The 24753-nt window shown below is 38.6% G+C and overlaps 1 protein-coding gene across 3 annotated transcripts in view; it reads right to left on the bottom strand.

Annotated features, from left to right (window-relative positions):
- The window catches only part of Cacul1 (CDK2 associated cullin domain 1), a 57178-nt gene that overhangs the window by 10669 nt on the left and 21756 nt on the right, over positions 1-24753 (bottom strand). The window contains exons 4-7 of one of the 3 annotated variants that reach the window (XM_055591611.1): positions 10627-10722; positions 9371-9473; positions 3660-3749; positions 551-689 (exon numbers count right to left, since the gene is read on the bottom strand). In XM_055591611.1, the coding sequence (XP_055447586.1) occupies positions 551-689; positions 3660-3749; positions 9371-9473; positions 10627-10722 (428 nt within the window). The remainder of the gene's footprint in view (positions 1-550; positions 690-3659; positions 3750-9370; positions 9474-10626; positions 10723-24753) is intronic. The other 2 variants (XM_055591612.1, XM_055591613.1) reach the window with 2 other exon arrangements.

Raw genomic sequence — 24753 nt, forward strand, 5'->3', positions numbered from 1 at the left:
AAGAAAGAAAGAAAGAAAGAAAGAAAGAAAGAAAGAAAGAAAGAAAGGAAGGAAGAAAGAAAGGAAGAAAGAAAGAAAAGAAAGAAAGAAGCATGCAAACAAACAAACAAACAAACTATACTTTCTAAGATTTCTCTGGGGTATGGCCATAATATAAAATTGCAAAACTTTTAGAAAAATAAACTTAAACACAAAAAGAAAGGAAAGGGAATTTTCTAGACATTATAAAGAGATACCCTTTTTAAAGAACATTAGATAGTGATAAAAATGCATAGTAACTGATTATAATGTTTCAATAATATTTTTTGTTGTGCTCAGCATTAATGTGAAAAACTCCAAGGTGGAAGGGCCTTGTCCCATCTACTATTCCTTCTTCAAAATGCACACAAAAATGAGCAGCTTATATCAGCTCTGCACTGAGCTGAAAATCTCTACAGACAAAGCCCCAGCTCTCAGACAATGACTTCTCTGTCCAAGATGCCTGGCTTCGCTGTCCAGGCTAGAAGCATAGGGAAATGGGAAATTGTCACTAAAGAAAAAGGCAACTTGCCTGGTAAAACCATTTTGTATGAGTTCTCTTTGAAGCTTCTGATCTTGAGCGGCATATTCAGAAAGTTCAGATTCCACAGTTGGGGGCAGAATGTTTGGAATAAATTTAGAAAACAACGTTGGAGCCATCTGAACCCACTCTGTGAAGGAAAACAAATGATTCATCAAGAAAAATAATAACAAAACAAGCACATTTGCTATTTAAACAACAAAAATATGTATTAAACCAAATAAAACCTAGTGTAACCCTATTTTGTTAAACATACAAAATGTATTTTTTTCTTTCTAAAAGTATAAAGAAAATGGACATTTTCACAGTATTGGTTCAACAAAAATTGAATGAAAATTTGTAACTTTCACGTAAATATTGTAAAAAAGAATTCCAAAGGTAGGAAAACACAAATGAGATTTCTGGGCAAATCCAAGCGGAAGAGATGTGGAAAGAAGCAGCCTGATGGCAATCCGAGGTCTGTGAGCCACTAATTCAAACAACAGAGCAGCCCCAGAAGACACTTCAGAGGAAGTGGTTAAGTATAGCTCGGAGGAAGCAACCCAAATGGGGCAGAGAGGTGGAGAACTAGTTGGTGGTTAGGAAATAAAAATCTTTTTTGATCCCTGTTAAATCACAATTTCATGTGGGAAGAGAAGCCAAACAGTAAAAGAAAAATTGCATTAAGAAAAAGACCAAAAGAATAATCTATAGAAAATATAAAGGCAAAGTGAGATCACAGGAATATATTTCCACCAAATATGACAAAAATGTATATTGGAGTGTGTATACAAATCAGGTTCAGATGAGTAAAGGACAGAAATGGACTATTTGAAGAAGAAAAAAAACCACACATACACAGAATTAGGTAGGCTTGTTAATATTGAATTAATCATTAAAGGTAAAACACACAGGCACACTGGTCACCCACTCAGGGATGGCGCTGCTATCTGGCCTTCCTGACTGGGTCTTCCATGACCTCTGTTCAGCTTTTTCCACCTGTTTCAGGTAAGGCTTTCAAGACCCCTTTGTAAACACTGTGGCTGTTCATACTGAAAAACCACTAATATGCCAATGCTTTGGAAAGCCAGTATGCTCATTTGAAAGCTGCAATCTGAATGGCCACATTTTTGATGCTGTGTAGTAGCGGGCCCATGGCAAGTAAAATGTAGAAAAAAACAAAACAATGTCCAAATAAAGAGCTAAATGAAAGGAAACACTCCAGTGCTGGGAGTGATGCAGGCCAGTCTATACCTCCCTTGCACAGTGCCATGGCAAATAGCCTCAGTGGTGTGCCCTCTCTGGCGTGTGGTTTAGCATGAAAGAGTCACTGGAGTGTTCTGGTAATGACTAGCCAATCAGTCTAAGGTGCCAGAAGGCAAATCCATCCACCAGTTGGTATAACTTCAAGTAGTCATTAAAATAAAGATAAAGCAACAAAAAGTGTGCATATTAGATGAAAAGAAGCAGGTGAGAATGCTGAAGCTGTTTCTAAAAACTGATGCAAACTTAGCATCAATGCTAAGTCCTCCAAACTGCCAGTGGGTGGGGGCAGAAATCTAAGGCTGAAAACCTCTCAAGGTAACTCAAATGTGTCATATAAAGACTAACATTACTGAGGACACCTGTGACATAAGACACTTCTATGTTTAAAATTCAGCTTTTGAAATATTCCAACTTTAATCTGTCAGGTGGCTAGAATTTTATTAGACCAGGAAATAATGGGTACTGGCAAGACATGGAAATGTCAAAATATGTTTAATAATGCCTCTGAAAACGCCTAGGGCAGCAAAAGGTTATTCTGTGATAAAGTTCACCTTTTGAAAAGGACAATTCTCAAATACAGAATTCTCCTCACAAGAAGTATAAATCCTATTACAAGAGCTCAACCTGGATAAAATAGAATTTAGATAAACAGGCATCTACATTTTTTCATACCCACAGTGATAATAGCTTCATTCTGCAATTTTGCTGCATGTGTAAAAGGCCATGGCCTACTTAGGAGGCAGAATTTGTCAAACTGCACTGAGAAGACTTCCAACATAAAAGAGAGACATCATTCATAACATAGTATACAAAAGATATTCATGGGGTATTTTAATAACACTATAATTCAAATATCAGAAAAAAACTAAAAGAAAAATATCAGCCTACTAAAATATGTAATATTTTTTAATTTTATACAACCAATCATTTTATACAAATGACTTGTTAAAAATGACAAAGAACAGAGTTTAAGACCAAAACCAAAGTTACATAAACATGAACACTCTACAAGTCACTAATCACTTTATAGTACCCTGAGAAAGAATATTTCTTGAATCTGCTTCCTTGATTCCAGTTTTACTTGGTTCTTATTTTAGCAAGCCAAATTTTGAAGTGTCTTTTAAAATAATCAGCCATGAATTATTTTAATAATTATTAATAATTATTAAAATAATCATTAAATTCAAGTGGTGAATAACTACAGTTAAAAATGACTATCTGTATCAGGCTAAGCTCTTCATTTACATTTTATTTCCAAAGTTCACAAAACAATAATTTCTGTCAAGAAAAAAAAATCCTCTGTGTTTACTGTTTATGTATCTTCCTCAAATAGTCCTGACTGTAACTTTATCAACTGTTCTAGAGCCATTGCAGGTGCAAACTGAACTAGAAGATGTGATCTCAGTGTGCATTCCTATGCATATTTACAACATGAAATGAAGGAGAAACTCTGTAACAGCAACGACAAAACTAAGACCAAATACAAGATTCCTTTTTCTTGCTTTGTTTTATAACAGTCTAGCTTTCAAGCTGGCCTTAGATTCACTACACTCTTGCCTCAGTGTCACAAGTGTGACACTTGCAAAGGTCACCACCATACCTAGTAAATGTATCCAACAAATTATTTTGTGGCTCTCTCAAGATGCTACACAAACTAGAATAGCTGTTTTACAGAGTAAGTTCCAAGTGAACCCTGAACCAGCATTTCTCACTGATTCCAGTTCCCGGATTCTTGCTACCGTAAACCCAAATGTCATTTGACCTCATGAAGCATGTAAAGACCACTGCCCTCTTGGATAAGGCTGTAATAAATAGAAACACAGGCCCAATCCCAACAGAAATGACAGGTGTTTACCTGGTCTGAGAGTGTACAGGCCTTTCACAATATTTGCCATAGTTGAAGGTGTGACCTGAAATGGTGTTGACTGGGCTTCTAAAAGTAAAGCTGGAATAAGAAGAAAAAACAGGTAAAAAAAAAAAAAAAGAAAAAAAAAAAAAGAAAAAGAAAAAGAAAAAAAAAAAGAAAAAGAAAAAAGTAAAGAAAGGAAAAAGGAAACAAACACAAAGGAAAAAGAATAAAAGAAAAAGAAAAAAGCATGTAACACTTGCTAACAGTAAGTTTCTCTATTAGTATTTCTAAGGCTGAATGGGTAAACACAACAAGAAAGGAGCAGCACAAGACAGAGCAAGAGCTTATACACACAAAAGATTATAAAAGCCTTCAGCACAGCACACAATAAAACAGGCATCTGCCCTGGTTTGCTGCAGCGCCAATAAGCAAAGCAGAAGAGAAGTGTCTGAGAGAAGGAAAGCCTCTTCTAAAGGCAACACTGGGGACACTCACTAGGTAGCTCAACGTGCCTGCCAATGACACAGGACCCTTTCTCAAATCACCCTCATCTAAAAAGTTTGGATCAGAAGTCATTTGGGATTTTATTGGCTGAGCATCCCTAATGAAACAAATCTGAAGTACTCCAATTTCTGTCACGCTCAAAAATCTACAGATCGCAGCTGGGAATGATGATGGTATATACCTTTAACCCTGCCCCTCAGGAGGCAGAGGCAGGCAGACCTGCGTTAGAGGCTAGCCAGAACTACATACTGGATCCCCTTCCCCTCAATACAAAATAAATTATAGATTTCAGAGCATTTTGGATTTGTATACTAGGGATACTCAAAACCAACAATTTTATTAACTATATCAAAGCCTACTTTCCCAAATGCTCCATCTTCTTGGGGGGGGGGGGGAGGAACCTTCCTATGAAAAAGGCTAGAGAAGATGACAAATCACCTTTTCAACTTTAGCAACTCTGGTTACAACGAAATTAACCTTGGCTTTTGACTGAACAAAATATTACCTACTACATCCCCCCCGCCCCTTTAAAACAAGTAATACTTCATAACACTTTTAGATTATCTCAGTAACAAACACTAATTCCACTGTTTATGGAACAGAGCAAATGCTATTGCCCTAAAACAGTTCATTTTTAACTTGTCTCCCAAAGATTAGAAAAACAAAGCCACCCACTATCCAAATCAAAAAATCAAAAACAGGGAAGGGAGGGAAAGAAATGAAGAAAACTAAACGGTGGGTTTATATAAGCCAGGTCTGTAGTTAACTATTTTCCTTTAACCATTTTTTTTTTTTTAATGGAAATACCTTCTTACTTCAATAATTAGGGAACTTCAGACATAGGTTATGACTCCCAATGGGAAGTCGTTACTAATAAAGGTCACTGTCAATTTTGAGTGACAAATTTTAAGGATAATAAATGTAAACTGTCCTAAATCGTGATGCTTTAAAATGTTTAAAAACTGAAATTCTAAATGTTACGTTCTGAAAAATCTTAGCATGTACTCCAAATATAAGTGCTCTTTTTACCAATCCTTGTTCCTAGTTTTTGACCATACCTGAGGATTTCATGCTCAACCACACACTGAAATTATGGCTAAATACAAACCTCTGCCAATAGACCCTACCCATAATTTCTATGTCAATCAGACAGCTATGAAGAAATAGCAAACTTTAAAGACATACGTGACTTATGAAATGTGTATAAATAATTTGGAATGAAGCCGGGTGTGGTGGCACACGCCTGTAATCCCAGCACTTGGGGAAGCAGAGGCAGTAAGTTTGAGGCCAGCCTGGTCTACAAAGCAAGTCCAGGACAGCAAAAGCTACACAGAGAAATCATGTCTGAAAAAAAAAAAAAAAAAAATTGGGATGAAGTGAGTGTAACTAATTATATTCTTAAGTATTACTTGATGCTGGGGTACAGTTAGGTTTGGCTGTGCTCAACTACCATGTGCGAAGTCCTGGGTTTGATCCCCAGCACCACATAAACCAGGGACTTGAAGTACAAGGATCAGAAGTTCAAGGTCATCTTTAAGAGTTTCAGGCTAGCCTGGACTACAAGAGACTCTATCTCAATAAAGCAAAATATAACCACCAACTAGTGAAAAAGAATTATTAAGAGCCTGATAAGATATTTTAATAATTTGCTAACATCCTTTCTTCTCTATCTTAGCTCTTTGGGGAAAGTATTTAGAAAATTTTTCTGCTTTTTTTTTTTCACCTAAGAAACTGGGACTTGCTGAGGATGCAGAGGCAGGGGGTGGGAGATGGGGGTATTCACTACACCCAGCAAGGGCTGCCCTTTGTTTGCAAACTAGATGAGCAGTACCACCAATACACACACGTGCACACACCTATCTAAATCATAGGGAGCTGATGGCAAGAGGAGACTGAAGGACTTGCATTCCCTGTGACCCGTACACCCACTCCTCCCTCAGACATGCTACCACAGAGACACTGGTCTCACAGGGACTGACCTAGTAAAGTGCTGTCCTTCGTAACCAGTCTCTTCTGAAAGGCAGGCATTAAAGAACAGGTCCTTCAACAATCCCGCTACTCAGAAATGTGTATCAGTCACAGGCTGTGAGTAGAGCTCTAGCTCTAATCTCTCCTTTATAAGGTTAAAGCCCTAAGTACCTTGGAGGGTCCTGAGCTCCTCTGTTTGAAATGTTCCTTGGTGCTACGATCTTGCATAGGGTTTTCTTTTTTAAACTTTTCATTACATTTATTTATAGTGTGTGTGTCTGTGTGGTATACACGTACATGAATGCCACAGTGCATGTGTGAAGGTCAGAAGACAACTGGTAAGAGCCACTTCTCTGCTTTTACACTGCTGAGTCCAAAGACTAAAAGGGTTAGACTTGGCAGAAAGCAACCTGACCTATTGAGCCATCTCACCGTCTTCATCGTCCAGGAGACTCTTTTACTAAGTTGTTCTGAAAATGAAAACTTAACTACATGAACTCAAAAAGTGTCAAACTAGTACTAAAACGTACAGAAAGTCTCTGCAAAGTAAACTCTATCTTTAATTGCAAAAGTCAACACATTACACTGTCTCTGGAAATGCCCAACCTGACTGCTACATATTTATTGTCGCATCTGCCAGTACAGCACCATGCAAGTACTTCAATTAATGTAAACTCCTAGAGCTCTGCTTTCAGCTTAACTCATGATGAAAACTAATTTCTAGGGAAAACAATTTTATTAGCAGTCAAAACCGTAAATTAGTTCATTTCTCTAAGGGCACATGATCATACACACAGCACTGAAAGAAAAGTAGCCTCACCTACAATGATAACACTCACTGTCATATTCACAAAACATTAGTTCATGAACATTTGAGGACCAATTTGTTTTTAGCACAAAGAATTTCATTTTGCCTTGCCTTACTAAGTTTAAGATATGGACTCTACACTAGTTTAAAACATTCCACTGAGAGATAGGAGGGGTCCCTGATCCCCCAAGGGTCTAGACTCTGTAACTGCTCACCAAATAGAATGTAAAACAACTTTTTCTGAGCCTAGAACTTTAGACAGTTTCTAAGTTTCTACTTTCTGAATCTAAGAACATTCACTGAGAAAACTGAAAATCATACCTGAGAAACTAAAAATCACACAAACTTCAAGTTATGTAAGGCAGCAATGGGAAGCCCTAGCTGGGTCACATCAGCCAGTGTGGAGCTGAGAAGATAAACCGCCTTACCAAGTCCTTTTCAGATTACACAGCTAATTAAAAGATGTTGCTGGCTGAAGCCACTATGCTTCCAAATAGGAATAGTAGCAAGTCAAAATCTGTTAAAAGCCAAAAAAAGAAAACTAATGCTCAGACTTTTAGAAAATTACAGAAACTGAGGATACTTACTTGTTCTATTGTAGCCAAGACACCAACCCTGAATCATCATTATTTTGACCTTATCCTTGCCTCAATTTTTATGGTAATGACAACCTATCCTATAGTGCCATGAAGTTTAATACTTTAAATACTTGTAAAGTATCTAAAACAACTACATCCTACTACATGTAAACCATGTGTGTATACCTGTTCAAAAATTCTTTTGATGATCACCTATGCAGCTGTTAAAACACTTATAGAGCTTCCTCTCATGGGACCCAAACGACTGCGACCAACAGTCACATTCTCTGTCTTCCACCGTAACTATAATATCTAGTTCAACACAATATCTAATAAGTTTAGCTTTATCCAATTTATAAAAATTTAAGGGCTTTTTCCATTTGCTGGGAAAAAAGGATGTCTGCCTTTAAGTATCAATTTCATGAAATCCCACACTAGAAGTACTCTCACCCAATCTAAGTACAATGTTCTCTTCAATATTCTTTCTACATGTCCAACAAAACTGACTTCCAAATTAGCAAGTATAAAAACATATTTAGAAAAGAAATACATAATCTATCAGATGGAGCATTTCGCTATGACATTTTAACAAAGAAGAAAACATGCTTTAAAAAGTTACAAGCACTGTCAGTATTCAAGTCTATGACCAATGGCTAGAAGCCGGTGCTGTAGTACACCTCTCCAACCCCAGCACTTGGGAGGCTTAGGCAGGAGGATTGTTTAAAGTTCCACGCCAGCTTGGGTTATAGAGAAAGACCCTCTCTCAAAACCAAAACAAGTGGAATATCTCAGGGTTAATGTACAAAAAATCTTATAATTATCCGACCAGTCTTTTTGTTGTTGTTGTTTTTTGAGACAGGGTTTCTTTTTGTAGCCTTGGCTGCCCTGAACTCACAGTGATCCTCTACCTCCCCGAGTGCTGGGATTACAGATGTGAGCCAGCTTGCCCGGCTTTGACCAGTCTTAAAAACAATGCATGATAGTGAATCTCTTATTTTGGACTCTGGATTCTCTGAGGCACAATGACATCACTCAAATCTACACTCTTGTGTGAAAACTGTGCCTTGAAAAAGTAAACTGACACAGTATGTCAATCTTCTCTAACAAGAGCTTGTGGTTAAGCTTTGAAACAATTACTTTGTAAATGTCAGTAAAACTCTGTGGCGGCAACTAATTACAACTAAAAGACTGCTAGAAACTATAAACTACAATCCACATTAGTGTCAAATTATTTGCAAGATAAGAAAATGCCTGGCTAGATTGACCAAAACATGAGTTTTTGAAGGTGCTGAGTCATAAGTGATGGTTAGCCTGGAGTTCACTCAGATTGGGTTGCTTCTTTTTAGATAAAGAGGAAACAATGCCACCTATTATGAGCCAGGGATGGGGAAAAACTGAGCTTGGCACCTGGACCTTATTATCTATACAGCCATGGTACATGCTTTAAAAATGCAGTTTGCTAACATGGTAAATGGCAGCCACATTAGACTAACAGTGGAAACCAGAGCCTGTGTTGACCCTCTGTCACTGCTAATGCAGTTATGTATGGACCTCCTAATCATGCTCCTGCTCAGGGAAGAAACGACAACATAGATCAGGCCAAGCACAAGACACCTGCCTAAGTGGTCCAGAACAGTGGGTGACTGTTAATCCAGTTTCAATCCCTAGCCATAGACTAAGGTAGGCTTCACAACTTCCTGCTCTCTGGTTCTAGAGATGTCAATATTAGTTTAGAAGACAATGTTCTCAGATGAAAGGAAAGAGTAAGAGTGAGCTGGAAAAGGAAGGGAGAGGAGAAAATAAAAAGACGACCATGGCTAGTGCTGTCTCACCCCCATAAGAAGTAAAAGTATACTTACGCATTAGGCTGTAAATGTGCTTCTCTGCAACATGTTCTGTAAACAGCTTTATAAGGTCATCTTTTAAGTCTCTGTTAAGCTTAGTTTCTATGTAAAACTTATTCTGGGGAAAAAAAAAAAAAAGGAAAGTTTTTATATATGAATGGGAGAACTAAACACTGTTTTAGAGAATAATGTATAATTTTATCAATTAAAAAAATAGTAAAATAAAAAGAGCAGCAAACAGCAAACCCCAACCATTCCTAGTCACAGCTCTTTTGAAAGGTTGGACAATTCAAACGTTAACTTCACAGTAATAAACAGTCCCCAACTGATGACAACACAAATATGGCCAATGTTCTGCTATTTGAAAAAAATAAATAAATAAATAAATAAATAAAAAATTAAATAAATAAATAAATAAATAAATAGATAAATGAATGAATAAAGCAAACGCATGTATGATATATCACCCAGCTTAGTATTTATATCTATTTATGAGTTTGAGAAATTCTGTAGATAAAATTTAAGTCTTCCAAGGCAATTTTACCAATTTACATTTCTACTCTAAATTATAGGCCTGTTTCTCTACAGATTCATAAAAAATGAGTATTTCTAAGCACTTTTTAAAAAGAAAGTAATTTTAAGTTGTATTTAACAATGATGTTGGATTTATTTTCCTTTTTTATGCTATATATTTTCTATAAACTATCCAATTCATACCTTTGTCAAAAAAGGTATGACTGACCTTTTTCTAAGTAATCTAAGAAAACTAATTACCAAAGACAATGAATTTGTATCTAGTGTTTTGCAAAATTTCCATAATCTTCCCCACCTACTTTTGTCTTTGGTATTTTGTCTTTGAACAAAGGTGTTTCAATTTTAACATGATCTAATATTCTCCTTCCTGAGAGGATTAAAGGTCTTCTGTTAACAAGTATGTAAATGGGACCTGTGGGAATATTGGGGGGCAAGGGGCAGGCAGCACAGAGGGAATAAAAGAGGGTTGGAGGAAAGAGTAAACAGAATGTACTATCTACATGTAAGAAACTGTTAAAGAACAAATTTAATAAAAGATATCTGTAAGAAGGGGGAAGAAGAAATGTCCTTCTTCACTTCCACGGATGGTGATTAGAGTTCCTACTCTTAACTCCAGACTCATAAAGACACCCATCTGTCATCTGACTCAGCAACGGAAATTATAAAATATAGTAAAAGAAAAAAGAACACAGTTAACCCTGCATGGTTTGGGAAAAGGAGACAAAGCTCTAACTTACCATATATATGAAAAGAGGCACGATGCTCTGTAATGCTCCCATATACTGTCCCAGAGCTATATTAAATCTTTCAATATAGAGGTCTGGAGGGCTGGCCTATGAGAAAGAATATCAACATAAGCACTCTGGGAAACAGGTCAAAGTCCTTCTTCAAACCCCTGTAATGCAGACCAAGTTAGAAAGAATTAAGATGGGGTAGAGGGGTACTTACACTCTAAACTCAGTTCAGGTTTTTTTTGTTCCAAATTCCATTATATGACACTTCCATTATATTTAGTCACTTTTAAAAACTGTATAACTTTAACATATAAATAATTTGCAAGTATGATTTTAATAAATCACCACTGAATTAGGGAGATACTTCCTACAAGTATCAAACTATAGTAAGGACCTGGAATTGGGGAAAGGGAGTCAAGGAAGTAGAACAGGCTCTAGATACTACCAGAAGGACTGAATTGATGCCAGCAGTTAAGAATTCTTGCTGCTTTTGCAGAGGACCCGGGTTCAGTTCCCAGTACCCACGCGGCAGCTTACAACCAACCACCTGCACCTCCAGCTCTAGGGAGTCCACCACCGTCCTCTGGCCTCCACAGCACTGTACACACGTGGTGCATGAGCACCACGAAATAAAACATCACACACAAAATAGACCACCAATGTGGTGCACAGGCACACAACGAAATAAAACACTTACACACAAAATAAAATAGGCCAATCTTTTTTTTTAAAGACACTATTAGAATGGCTAATAAATTTTTATGTTAGCTCAACTGTAAATAGCTTCTCTAGCTAACCAACTATCAACATGGGAAGTAAGGACTCAAAGACTAACATATACCTGCAGGTCTGAACAGAAGTACGGCATAATGGATACCTAACTTCACTCACTCACTGCTACAAAATACTAAATCACAAAATCACTAAGGGAACCTCTCCAAATTTACTGTATGTTGACTTAACATGTCAGGTCTCAAAGTGTAGCTGTATCTGAAGTAAGGAAATAATTAAGATCCCATGAGGTCATAAGGGCATAGCCCTCATTCTGTAAGACTATGCCCTTAAAGAGATAACAAAGGGCTTACTCCCAAGCCATTGCTATCAAAATGTAGCACAGAGGGAAAGGCTTTGGTAAGAATGCTTGTATCTACAAGTCAGCAAGAGTCCTCACCACAAATCCCATGATCCAGAACCTTGATCTTGAAACTTCTCAGCTTCCAAACTTAAGTTAACCATTCTGTGGCACTGTTGTGGTACCATCAGTTAAATATTTTACAAAAATATATCCATGTGCTATTTTATTTTGCTATTTAATTTTTACTCTTTAAGTTAAAAAAGCCTAAATGAAACAGTAATTTAAAATATTAAAATATTAGCAAATGATAAGATACAATCATGTGTTCAACTAATAACTCCTAGGCCAAGGTATTGAGAAAAGGGAATGCATAAAATAACAAAAACAAAACACATTCCACATAAGGTCTTTGTAAATTTATCACTTGACAGTCAAACCTTAAAGACAATGTCCTGCCTTCAAGTTCTGCCACACCAAGACTCCTAAGTAACAAGTCCAGAAACATAAAATGAGGGGGCTAGAGAAATGGCTCAGCGGTTAAGAGTGCTTGCTGCTCTTCCAGAGGACCTGAGTTTGGTTCCCAGAACCCCTTTTCAAGCAGCTTACAACCACTTGTAATTCCACCACCAAGGACCCCAGCCCTCCTCTGGCCTCTTCAGTTACCCCCCCATACACACACAGAGATACTCATAAATACACACATAAATGTGTGTGTGTGTGTGTGTGTGTGAAATTATAGAAGCAGTGTCTTAAACTATTTGAGAAATGCTGAATATTCTAATATTCTAAAAGATCACCTCATAATGTTTTCACTTCTCCCTTAAAATATATGCTGGGAACTGTGTCTACTTCATCTTTCATTACAGAGTACTTATGGGTGTGGGTGTTCTCTTTCCATTTCTTTTCCTAGTCCTCCTACCTGCCTGTGAAATAAAGGTTGTCTCCATCATACATATGAGGTAAACTGCTCAGAAATATTTAACCATTTGAGTGTGGCAAACTAAAAAGCACTAAGACTCACTCAGATTCTGGTGACTGAATTATTCTAGACCTAAACTCTCTTTTTAGTACTCTGAAACCCCCACCATCACCTTTTCAAGTTCAGACCTCTCAATTTAGGGCACAGTCCAGTCCTACTTCTCTGCTTCCACAGCCTACAAGAGCCCAACTAGCCAATCGTAAGCTTATCAGTGCTCTTCTGTCTGCCAAACATCTCTCTACCCACTACTCACCAGACTTGCTCTATTCCTTCAAGATTTGTCACTTTCTCAAAATATCTGAGTTCCACGGACCTTCAGTCAGGCAACCCACTTACTGCTCCCACTGAGTAATCTCTGCCACTAACTGCAACCCCCTAAGGCAGTAACTGGGCCTTACCTGTTCCTCTCCAATCTGACCAGAATGCCTAGAATATAGGAGACAGAGAGATATATTTTTCAAGGACAGAGTCTTTTGAAATCTAAACTTTATATCTAAATCTAACCTAACACTGTTTAAATTTCTATTTTAGTATTAACAAGGCTCTATGGCATTAAGTGACTAATTCATTCCTTTGAATTTCAATTTCATACTAAGAAACAATACCCAAACTATAGTGTTTCTAAGGATATGCCAAGAATCAGGGAAAACCTGGAACCACTTTGAAAAAGACACATACTATACATATCTATATGAGTAAGGGTAAACAGTAACCATGAGCCTAACACTTAGAAAAATCCATTAATATTTTTAAAAGCAATCTTTTTCAACCAGAGAACTTAGAGGAAATGCTTCAGCATTACAGGCAAGCCTAACTACCCTTAATAAATAGACCTGCATGCATCATTTTCCTCAAAGAACCTTCAAAGAACTCAGGAAATGATATTCAGCATTCAAAGAAGTAAATTTTACATATATAGAAAAAAATCTGAAAAACTGTTACATTAAAATACTTCTTTCTTTCTCATGAAAGAACACTTCGTCTAAGAGTGAAAAACATGAACACTGATCAAAAGCGCATTTAACAGCAGAGAGAATAAATAAAATTGAACTCCTTCTTCCTTCATAAGGTGCCCAAGCCTCAAAGGTTAGGAGTATTAAAAATTACTTTTTGTGCTAAATCAAATGTCAGAACACTTAACTTTACTTCCACATTTCATACAGCACTTACTCAAAACCTGTGAAATGACAAGACTATAAATTATGACAGCCTGAGAAAATAAACTCCATCCATTCTAGGAACATAGAAATAAATTATCATTCTGAAAATCCTAAAACTGTTCCTCTTTAAAACTTACATTTAGTACACTCTGGTCCCCACTGGGAAAAATGCTACCTAGTTGAATTCCACTATTCCAAAATGATAGCATTTGGCTCAGACATTAATGGAAAAAAAAAAAAAAATCCCTCACTGCAAACAAGAAACAAGCTGCAGGAAAAAGTGACTATTATTCTAAACTTCCTCCAGTCTTCGGGGGAAGTTGTTCGAGTGCTTGGATGGAGCCCAGAGATTCACCCAGTGACAGACAAAAGTGCTCTGCCACAGCCACACCCTCAATCCCCTCTCTTCACTTAGTTTAAAATTTTAGTCAGTTCAAATGGGCTTAGAATTTAACCTGTTCTTCCCTGAAACAACTGCCACTATCCTTCTGAAATGTTGCTTGTAGAAATATGAGTTTAACAGCTCTTTATACAAATGTGAAGTTATTCTAATACCAATCTGTACTTTCTCTAACAATCTATCTTGGAATAGGTTCTATTGCCTCTTACAAATTTGTCTCTGGAGATGCACACTATTTAAAATAAGAGAAGGCATGGCTGAAGAGATGGCTCAGCAGCTAAGAGCACTTACTGCTCTTGTAGGAACCCAGGTTCCATCTCCAGGACATGGCAGTTCACAGGCATCTGATGCTGTCCTTTTTGCCTCCACAGGTTCCTGCACCCACATGGCCCAAATAAGCTCATGTGGATACACAAATTCACATGAAAATAATAAATGATAACTCTTTAACCCTGAAGGCTCCAAAGAAGTCCTTATTCCTATGTGGGTTATATCAAATATCTTTTTCTATCTTGAATTAATGAAGGTACAGTGAAGAGTACTTGTACTGAATCCCTTGAGCCTAGGAGTTTGACAACAGCAAAAGAATACGCAGCCTAAAAACAAAGGAAACTGGGCTTTAAACAGGGTGCCCCAGATGCAGCCTAAAAACAAAGGAAACCGGGCTTTACACAGGGCGCCCCAGACGCAGCCTAAAAACAAAGGAAACCGGGCTTTACACAGGGCGCCCCAGACGCAGCCTAAAAAGAAAGGAAACCGGGCTTTACACAGGGCGCTCTCTGGGGACACTGCACCTCTTCAGGTGGATTTAGTAAACACTATACTACCACTCACCAAATCACACACAGTCCCTAAAGCCAATTATAGACACTTTAAGATGAGTGACTTTGTTCAGCAATGGTGTTTACAAAGACAGGCATACCAGTTTCCAACATGTAAAAACTCAAACTCAAGGCTGGAACAAATGGACACCTGCCATCTGCTGATTAAGGAAGTATGATAAGTTAAAGCCCAGAAATAAAATGTTCAGTGTCTACCAACAAGTACCCTTGGGGTATTCCCCAAGTAGGAAATGAAAATCACTGTGACTGAAACACAGCAGGAAATACTCATTTGTGCAAATTTAGAGATGTGCAGGGGCAGACCACACTAGGCACCATGAGCTTCACAGGTACTGCACACTAGAGGGAATGGGCTTCACAGACAAGAGTCCAGAGAACAAGTCCCTCCGTTTTCAAGACATAAAGCCAAGGGATGTGAATTACATGGTGTGTCAAGAGAAAGAACAGATGAAGCAGAATGTGCAGCAAATAAGGGGAAAGAAGCCATGTTGAAGGAAGCTAAGAGTTCACCAAAGAGATTCAGAGAGTTTTTGGTAGAACAAAACTAAGAAAAAGCTAAACTCTAAGATATTCCAGGCATTAGGTAGCAAAGGACAAGAACTAGAAGAACTTCAGCTTTGTGAAACACAAAGTCCCAGAGTAAAGGCGGCTCATCACATGCAAAGCCTGTTCAAACTACCAATACGCTTTGTTTTTTTCTCATCACTAACGTCTTCAGAAGTCCACCAGCACACATTCCTTACATACTTCCTGCTATCAAGGATCTGAGCTGCTGTCTGCCTGAGTTTATTTACTCCTGCTGCAGCCAAATCACTGTCACTGCCCTGTGCACTACTGTGAAGAGCAAAGGCTCAGGGCTTCTGAAGCCATACAGCTGCTTCACACCACAAAAGCTGAAAGCATCTTACTCCAGGGTGGACTTTCTTTGCTATACAATAAACAGAAGGAAAAAAATGAAGGAAAATGTTTTACAATACTTACATATCAACATAAAGGAGAACTTTTTGATAAAAAAGGTGTTTTTCATAAAATTATCCAATTGACAGCATAATAATTCTTTATGATTCAAAGTGGAAATTGGTATACTGCTATGATAAAACAAATTAAAAGTTAAAATATATTTTTGAAGGAAGGTCTATTACATTATATTCAAAGGATACAGCATACATTTAAAATTCTGGTTTCAGGGAGAGGATAAAGTTGAATAATTTTTATTAAAATTTTTCTTAGAAATTAAACTATGAACATCTGACTATTAAATGTAAAAAAGCTGATAATTCATATTTCAAGTGATATAAGCATTTAGTGCCTTAGTAGTACCAAAACATTTTAATGCTTCTAACTTGAATGGTCTGAGGAATGTAATTTTCTTTCCTTGCACTTGAATGTTCTGTATTCTAAATAAAATTGAGACTTTTGGCAATTTACATATTTAAAGACATTAATTTTTCTAACATGACAATAACAAAGTCATTACATCTGAACATAGTTTTATGAAAAATAATCTTCCAAAAAATCCAACTTTAAGTAACTGGTAATTATTTTGACATTTTAACAAATCTCTTAATAGAAGATAGCTGGACTCTTGCATTTGCTTCAATTTCCGCCAATTATTATGTATTTTGAAGTAAAGGAAGAAAATTTAACCTCAGAAATTTGCACATGGGGATGGGGAAAGGGTACATGCCTTTTCATGCCACAACAAATATTCTTTCTCAGAAGCTTGACAAATGGTAGTTTCTTGGAAATCTGCTGCAATGTAAATTCAAACCCCTGTAACATTTAATGGGTGCATTAAAGTGAACATGGTGTTCTATAGGGAAGGATAGTTTTCTCAACACTCAGACTGCTGTCTGGTGTGCAGATAAGCATTCAAATGTATGAGCATATAGAGGCCATTCTTATTCAAACCACCACAGCTACTTTGGAGATAAAAACATAAAGATGTAGAAAGCAGCATTCCTTGCAGTCCCCTTCTTGTGGATATAAACCTTGTTCATAAACCTGTCCTCTATCTTTTAGACTATTAGTATGGGGTCTGAATAAGTAGATAGTACATTCAGACATTGTACAAGTATAGAAGTTCCTAAAGTACATACCTTTCAATGCAGAATATTTTAGTACCCCAAAGTCACAATTCAATAAAATGAGTAATTTTTACAGTTCTTAGATGTTCTTCTAGCAGACTGGATCATGTGATACAGACCAGGCTGTCCTGAAGCATGTACTGATCCTCCTGCCTCTGGCACCCCAGGGATAGGATTATAACATGTGTCAATCACACCCTAGCATATAAGACATTGAAACTGATTGTTTTGTTTAATTCAAACACATAGAAGTGAAGAAGGCTCCAGCAATTTGAACCACTACTGCTTGGATCATCATTGTATAGACCAACAAAACTATAGGAAAAATAATATAAAGTAGAAAACAAAATTTCATTTAGCAGAACCCATGAACAAGTTTCAGGACCCCCAGAAGTACTCAAAGGCTACATTAAGAATTTCTATTTTTGTAAATACAATTTGGGGACGGGTTTATTTCACTTACACTTCTAGCTAACAGTCCATCACTGAGGAAAGTCAGGACAGGAACTCAAATACAGCAGAAACCTGGAGGCAAAAGCTGACGCAGAGGCCATAGAGGGTGCTGGTTATTGGTTTGCTCATCATGACGTGCCCAGCCTGCATTCTTATAGAATTCAGAACCACCAGTCCAGGATGGGCACCATCCACAACAGACTTGGGCCCACCCCCAACCACTGATTAAAAAATGTCCTACAGGCAGATCTTATGGAGGAGTCATTTTCTCAGTTGAGGTTCCCTATTTTCGAACTCTAGCTTGTGTCAAGATGATATAAAACTAGCAAACACAACAGGTGAACTGAATTCCAAAGACTGGCAAACTCCACAAAGGAAACAATGAACACACAAACCGCTTCTCCTTTAAATAATGGTAGCCATGAATGCAAGTAAGACAACAAAGAAAGGTGCAGTGAGTCATTATTGGCCACTGTGACCAACAACACAGAATTCCTCATAGCTTGCACTTTGCAATCCACACCTGTTCTGCATTCCCTTTCTAAGAGCTTCCCCTGGCGTTCAGAGAGAGCATGAAAGCACTGACAGTTACCTGAGAATTCCTGTCTCCTGACGGTTAGCAAACATTACTTTAGTCCCAAGTATTATTTATTTTAGTCTATGGGTGTTTGGCCTGTGTGTATGTCTGTGTGTCCACTATGCATATGGATCCCCGTGAACTGGAATTACAGAAAACTGTGAACCACCATGTGAGTGCTACGAATCGAACCTAGGTCCTCTGAGAGTGCTGCAAGCTCTCGGAACTGCTGAACCATTGCTCCAGTCCCTAAGTATTTATTTTCTAAAGAAAAGGTTTCCCCTATCTTTTGAAACAACTGCATAGCTATCTCAAAATAAACATTAAAAATAATACAATCTATGATACATGGAGCCTAGGTTCAGAAGGAGCAAAACTTCTTCTTGCAGAAGATCCAAACTTTGGTTCCCAGCACCCATCCTGTATGGCTCACAACTGTCAGTAACTCCAGCTCCAGGGAATCTGACATATCTAGCCTCTGAGGGTACCAACACAACATAGTTCCACAGATATGCCACATATGCTCATAACTTTAAAAAAGTAATCTTAAAATAAGTAAGTTTAAAAATATAATTTGTAAATATATTCTAAACATTCTGCTAATAAGGAGATGCAGATAGTATCTGTTTGTCTAAGTTTCAGGTTCAGGATCTGTCTCAACTGAAGCAAGCAGATGCTTCAAAAATCTCAGCTCTATAGCAAGTGTGTGCTTTCTAGCAACTTAGAGAACATCACTTCCGAATCTCTCTGGGGACCTAAGATCATGCTAAGCCTATGATATAACCGGTTAAGGTGAAGTCTCCACCCTCAAAGACTAATGGTGAACATTAAAATTACTGTCTGAATGAGCTGAGGGTCAGAGTATCTCACTGGCAAATTCTCCCCGAAGAACAACTCTGTAATGGCAACTGCTTCAGTAAAAAGCCTTCAGTAGAATTCACAAGTGAATGAATGGAGTTACTAACTGGTAATATTTATTTTGCTGGAGATCTAGGAAGACAGGGTACCAATTTTCTTTTAAGGTAAGGAAAGTGTGGGTGTGTTTGAGATGTATGTAAATGAGAGTGTATGTGTATGCTTGAGCATGTATGTTTGAAATGTGTGTCTGAACATGTGTGTTTGTGTGTGTTTGAATGTATGTGCATGTATGAGAGAGAGAGAATGTGTATTGTTCGTGACCACATGTGCATGGGTGCCCATGGAGTACAGAAGAGTGCATCAGAACCTCTTGGAGCTGGAGTTATAGAACTTATTGTGAGCTGCCCAATGTAGATGAGACCAAATTCCAGTCCTGCACAAGAGCTACAAGCATGCTTAACCACTACATTATTTCTCCAGCCTAATATCTTATTACCTAAACTCTTCAGTCCAATAAGGAGAAAACAGTATACTGGGAGAAGTAAAAAGGTGCTTGCTTGTTTGTTTAAGACATACTTTCTACTTCAACAGATTTAAATTTTAAGCCTTTACCTTTTTTTTTTTGGCGAAGACCACAGTTAAGCAACCATTTGGATTGTACTGCCACCCGCTGGGCAAAAAGCAAATAGCAATGCAATACCTGCCCAGGCCTTAACATCGAGAAATGGCCCTTTACCAGCAGTTTGTACAGACTGAATAAAAGTAGGTAAGAGAGGCTAGTTATGGCTTAGTTTTGACTAATTTTATTATTGATTGGTCTGTCAATTATAGTGACTAGAAACCCAAGATATATGTAGCTTGAAAGATAAAATTACTAACTTTATTAAAATATTTTATTAAAACAGCTAATAGGGACTGGGAAGGTGGCTCAAGAGGTTACGTGCAAGAACTGCTCTTCCAGAGGACCTGTGTGCAATTCCGAGCACCCACGTGGCAGCTCACAACTGTCTGTAACTCCAGGATCTGACACCCTCACACACACATACTTCCAGGCAAAACACCAATGCACATGAAATAAAAATAAATAAAATTTAAAAATAAAATAGCTAATAAACATTTCTCTAAACTGCCATTTGGAGATTTAAGAATGAAAACGTGCATCATTTTCCTCCCCTACTCTGTTTTCAGTGGCTCCTCATCATGACCTAAGCACAGCATTCATTATCTGTGCTAGTTTTCAGTCTCTGCTTAAACAAATCAATGGGGAATACACAGTATAAGCTCCAAACTACTGAAAATGAGCAACTGTTAATGGTCAGTGACTATAAACTACATAAAAAGTCACAACGTTTAGGTGGTTAAAAGTGAAGCTAAGATACACTGAAGTTCAACCAAGTACACTAAACTTATCAACAAAAGTGCTTGGAGAAAAGTGCTTCACAAGTGTTCCAGTAGATTCTGGAGACACACACACACACACACACACACACACACACACACACACACACTCATGTCAAATGTGGGAGTATCATTTAAGACAGTTTTAACTAAAGAACATTATACTCATTAAATTCAATTAGAAAGCCAAATTGTACAACTTATCTTAAAGGCTGGCTATCATTCAAAGCAAGGGGGGAAAAAAACCAAATCCTAGTTACTTACAGTAAAGCTTAAACAAATTGTGGTCTGTCTGTACAACAGAATATCACTTGACCATAAAAAGGAGTGAGGCACTAGTCATGTGTCACTAAACCTTGAGAACACAGTACTAGGTTTTAAACCAGAATCAGAAGACCACATACTATGTGCTCTATTTGTCTGAAGAGTCTAGAACAGGCGAATCTATAAGACAAGCTCAGTGGCCACCAAGGGCAAAGGAGGAAAGCATAGCGACGGCCAAAACATATCAGATCCCTTTCAGTGGGGACTAATATGTTCTGAAATTAGTGGTAATAGCTACACAACTCCGTGACTGTACAAAAACTCCACTGAACTATATGTATTACCAAGTAGATTTTAGAATATGTGACATTTATCTTAAATAAAAATGAATTGTAAGGTCTGGGAAACAGCTTAGTAAAGTGCTCACTACACAAACATGAGGAACTGAGTTTGACCCCTAACCCAGGTAAAAACAAAGCATGGGACCATGTGTGCTGGCGCAAGTCTTCCTTCCTAGCGCCTAGGAAGCACAGGTCAATCTCCGTGAGGTCAGTGTGGTTCACACAGCTACACAATAAAACCAGTCTCAGTCTCAAAAACAAAAACACCCAAGCAAGTAAAGCATGGTGGGCCATTCGTACAGCCCCAGCTGTACTGTAGACGTAGAGATAGAGATTCCTGGGATTTGATGGTTAGCTGTAGCCAGGGAGGGTCCCAATGAGACCTCATTTCAAAAAAGCAAGGTCAATGTCTCCTGGAGAGGCTGAATTCTGGCCTCTATATGCACATACAAACATGAGCACACACATGAACATACATCACACACACACACAGAATGAGACAGTAAAATTAAATACAGCTGTCTTACTCACTCATGTTTTACACCTGTGCTGAGAGTTTGAGCCACATTATCCTTACTTGAGGACCAAGTTAGGCGCCTTTGCAAGGAAGCAGCAACACAGAAAACTGCTCCTGGTGTTTGCATACACACTACTTTCTGACATAACTTCTGTGCCAAAGGAAGAAGTCACTTGGTGGGGCCTAACGTCAAGGCAGTAGGTCTAGTGGGAACTGGGGCATTGTGAACAAGGTCACGCAGCACCACAACTGGTGCATTCACTTTGAGTCCTAATTCAAGACCACGAAAGCTGGCAGACACCAGCATGAGTAACTCAGCACCATTGCTCTCAAAAGCACACATTGTTTCAAAGATGGCATCCTGACTAAACACACCAGCCTGCATAACAGTAAGCACGACAGTGCAACATAAACCACCACACAGGTAAGGAGAGCACATTACAGTGTGCCAAGAATGTGGAGCCAACCCCAGCAGGACAACACAATGCTTCCTTGGCAAGGACGAGCTACTGGCAAAAGAAACCAGATGGAAAAAGACCTGAATATGTAAAGGTACAATCCACTCAAACCTAAAGGGCAGAACACGACTGCAGTTCTCATGTGGACTTCAGTGTGTGAACAGCCTTAAAATCCTCATCAAGGGCTATTTCCTTGCTCCTGAGAGAATGGAGTCAGAAGGCTAAGAAAAGAAAAGGTGGCATGAGATGTCTAAAAATCAAAATGGACCAGGGGAAAATATGAGGCCAAGATACAAGGTATCTTTTCTTATTGTCCAGTCAGGCACCCCAGAGGGCTTAAAATTAAGGAGACAGAAAGGGGCAAAAATATATTTAAGAAACTTCACAGTGGAAAAAATTAGCCAAGACTTGGGCTCAGTTTATCTTCCTACCCTGTCAACTCTTCACATTTCAGAATATTAAAATGACCATTATACCTTTTCCATAAAGGGTGCTAAAGAATAAGGCCATACTGTACTTTTTCTGTAACCTTAGCAAGGCCTAGCATACAGACACTAAAAAATCAAACATTCTAAAACACTGCCTATTTCCCCACATCTAATGAGCACCTAGCAGTTTCTTTAAACCGAAATGATCTCTGTCTCAGTTCTGCAGCTACACCATTTCTATGCACTGAAGTTATTATTCTTGCTTTGTAGCCCTGGATAGCTTAGAACTCAATATAAGACCAGACCAGCCTAGAAGTCACAAAAATCTACCTGCCTCTGCTTCCTGGGTGCTGGGATTAAAAGGATGCACCACTATGGCCAACCTTTCTCATTTTTATTTCCAACTAAGACTCCTAGGGCCAACTGTTTATCTTGCTTTACTTGGCACTTGGAAATCTAGAAGGCATTATGGAAGGACCTCGGTAGGGCCTAAAACCATACATTGTTATTTCTGGGAGAAAGCTTAAGAAGGGTCCCAGAAAATTGTTCAGACAGTTTAGATTAAGTTTTGTTTTGATGTGTGTGAATGTTTTGCCTGCATATGCCTACACACCACGTGCAAGCCTGATGCTCAGAGCTGTCAAAAGGCATCCATATCCTTGCAACAGAAGTTACAGATGATGTAAGCCACCATGTGGGTGCTGAGAATAGAACCTGGGTCCTCTACAAGAGCAACAAGTGCTCTTAACTACTGAGCCATCTCTCCACCCCTAAATCAAGTTTCATACATGAGTTTGGAAACCAAATTTATGAAAAGACATCCTTTTTCAGAGTTTTCACTATCACATTCTGGAATTTCAGATGACCTGTTAACCCACTACAGTCAGCAGTTGCCCATATTCCTTCCTACTCCAACCTATCTTATATGCTTAAAAGACTGATACTCTAAGATGCAATTCCTATCATTCAATGCCTTCTATCATCTCAATCTGGTCTACTTTTCCAGCTTCTTCCCCTCCCAACCCCACTGGAACAACCTTCCCTGTCTTCTTCACATGACTACTCCTTAAGACCTGGGTAAGACCATACCTCTCCACAGAGAAGCCTCTGTCTGTGAAGTTCTCTTTTCTCTTCTCCATGACAAACTGTGGTTGGTGCTGCCATCCTCTTCACTACCCTAACTAGGCTGAGATTGGTCTCCTTTTACTTTAATGCCTCACGTTCCTCTGCTATTAATCACAGTTGTCTGGATGGCTCTAAACATTGCAGTGGTCTAACAAGCAGCCATTATGCTTTCTTTAGGTTCCATCTGTTGTTTGACATAAATGCTTAGGCCCTTGATTTTTCCAAACTTTATTATTTTCTAACCTAGCATTTAAATTTTTTTTAAATTAAATTTTCTTAAATCAAACACCCTCACCTTCTGCCTTGTTTGAGACAGGGTTTTTTTTGCTGTTGTCATCATCTGTGGGCATTTCGGGATAGACTCTGAGCTCAGTGCAAGATGATGGATTCCCTTTCTCAGCTGGGTTCCCTCTGCCTGATCTGGGGAACCCCAGATTTTCTCCCTCAAGGAGATTACAAACCCAACCCTTTCCTAATGAGAAACAGGTTCTGCAAGCACCTGGGGATTCCTGAAAACATCCACCCTATGCTAATAAGATGCCTTGGTGTCTTGGCTTTCAACCAATGACCTTTAACAGTACCTGGAGTTCTTCCCCCACCCACAGAATAATTAAGTACTATGTTCTTCTTAATGATAGTGCTGTACTATTCTACTGCATGTAAATCAAGTATCCCTGGCATCCCCAGCCCCATAGAATCAAACATATTTATCCTCAAATCCCCTCCCACTGTCCCAGGGTTTATAAGTCCCTGTTTCACAGGAAATAAAGGGGGCCAGCATCATCTATTTCACCACGACCAGTTGGGACTTGTCATTTAGTCTGGGAAAGGACAGGCTCCCCTTCTCCCCAAAGAATTCATTGCTGGACACCCCCCCACACACACACACACACACACACACACTTCCCCAGGACTTGGCTGACAGCCACAGGCTGCTGGCCAATGAGACCTTCCACCATTCACCGGTATCAGCCAAGAAGGCTGCAGTTATCTTTCTTGTGCCACTCTGCCCACTGCAGTGCCCATCAGCAAGCAGCTGGCTATTCCCAAAGACAAAACCGGGCTCCCGCCTCTGCCTCTATTAGTTTTGGAATTCTGAGAGAGCCTCCATTACCCAATATTCACCAAGCAGCCCGAATCAGGCCAGGCCCTGATTGCTACCCTGAGC

This window comes from Psammomys obesus, unplaced genomic scaffold, assembly GCF_907164565.1.
Source record: "Psammomys obesus unplaced genomic scaffold, mPsaObe1.curated_primary_1811, whole genome shotgun sequence".
Classification (NCBI taxonomy): Eukaryota; Metazoa; Chordata; class Mammalia; order Rodentia; family Muridae; genus Psammomys; species Psammomys obesus.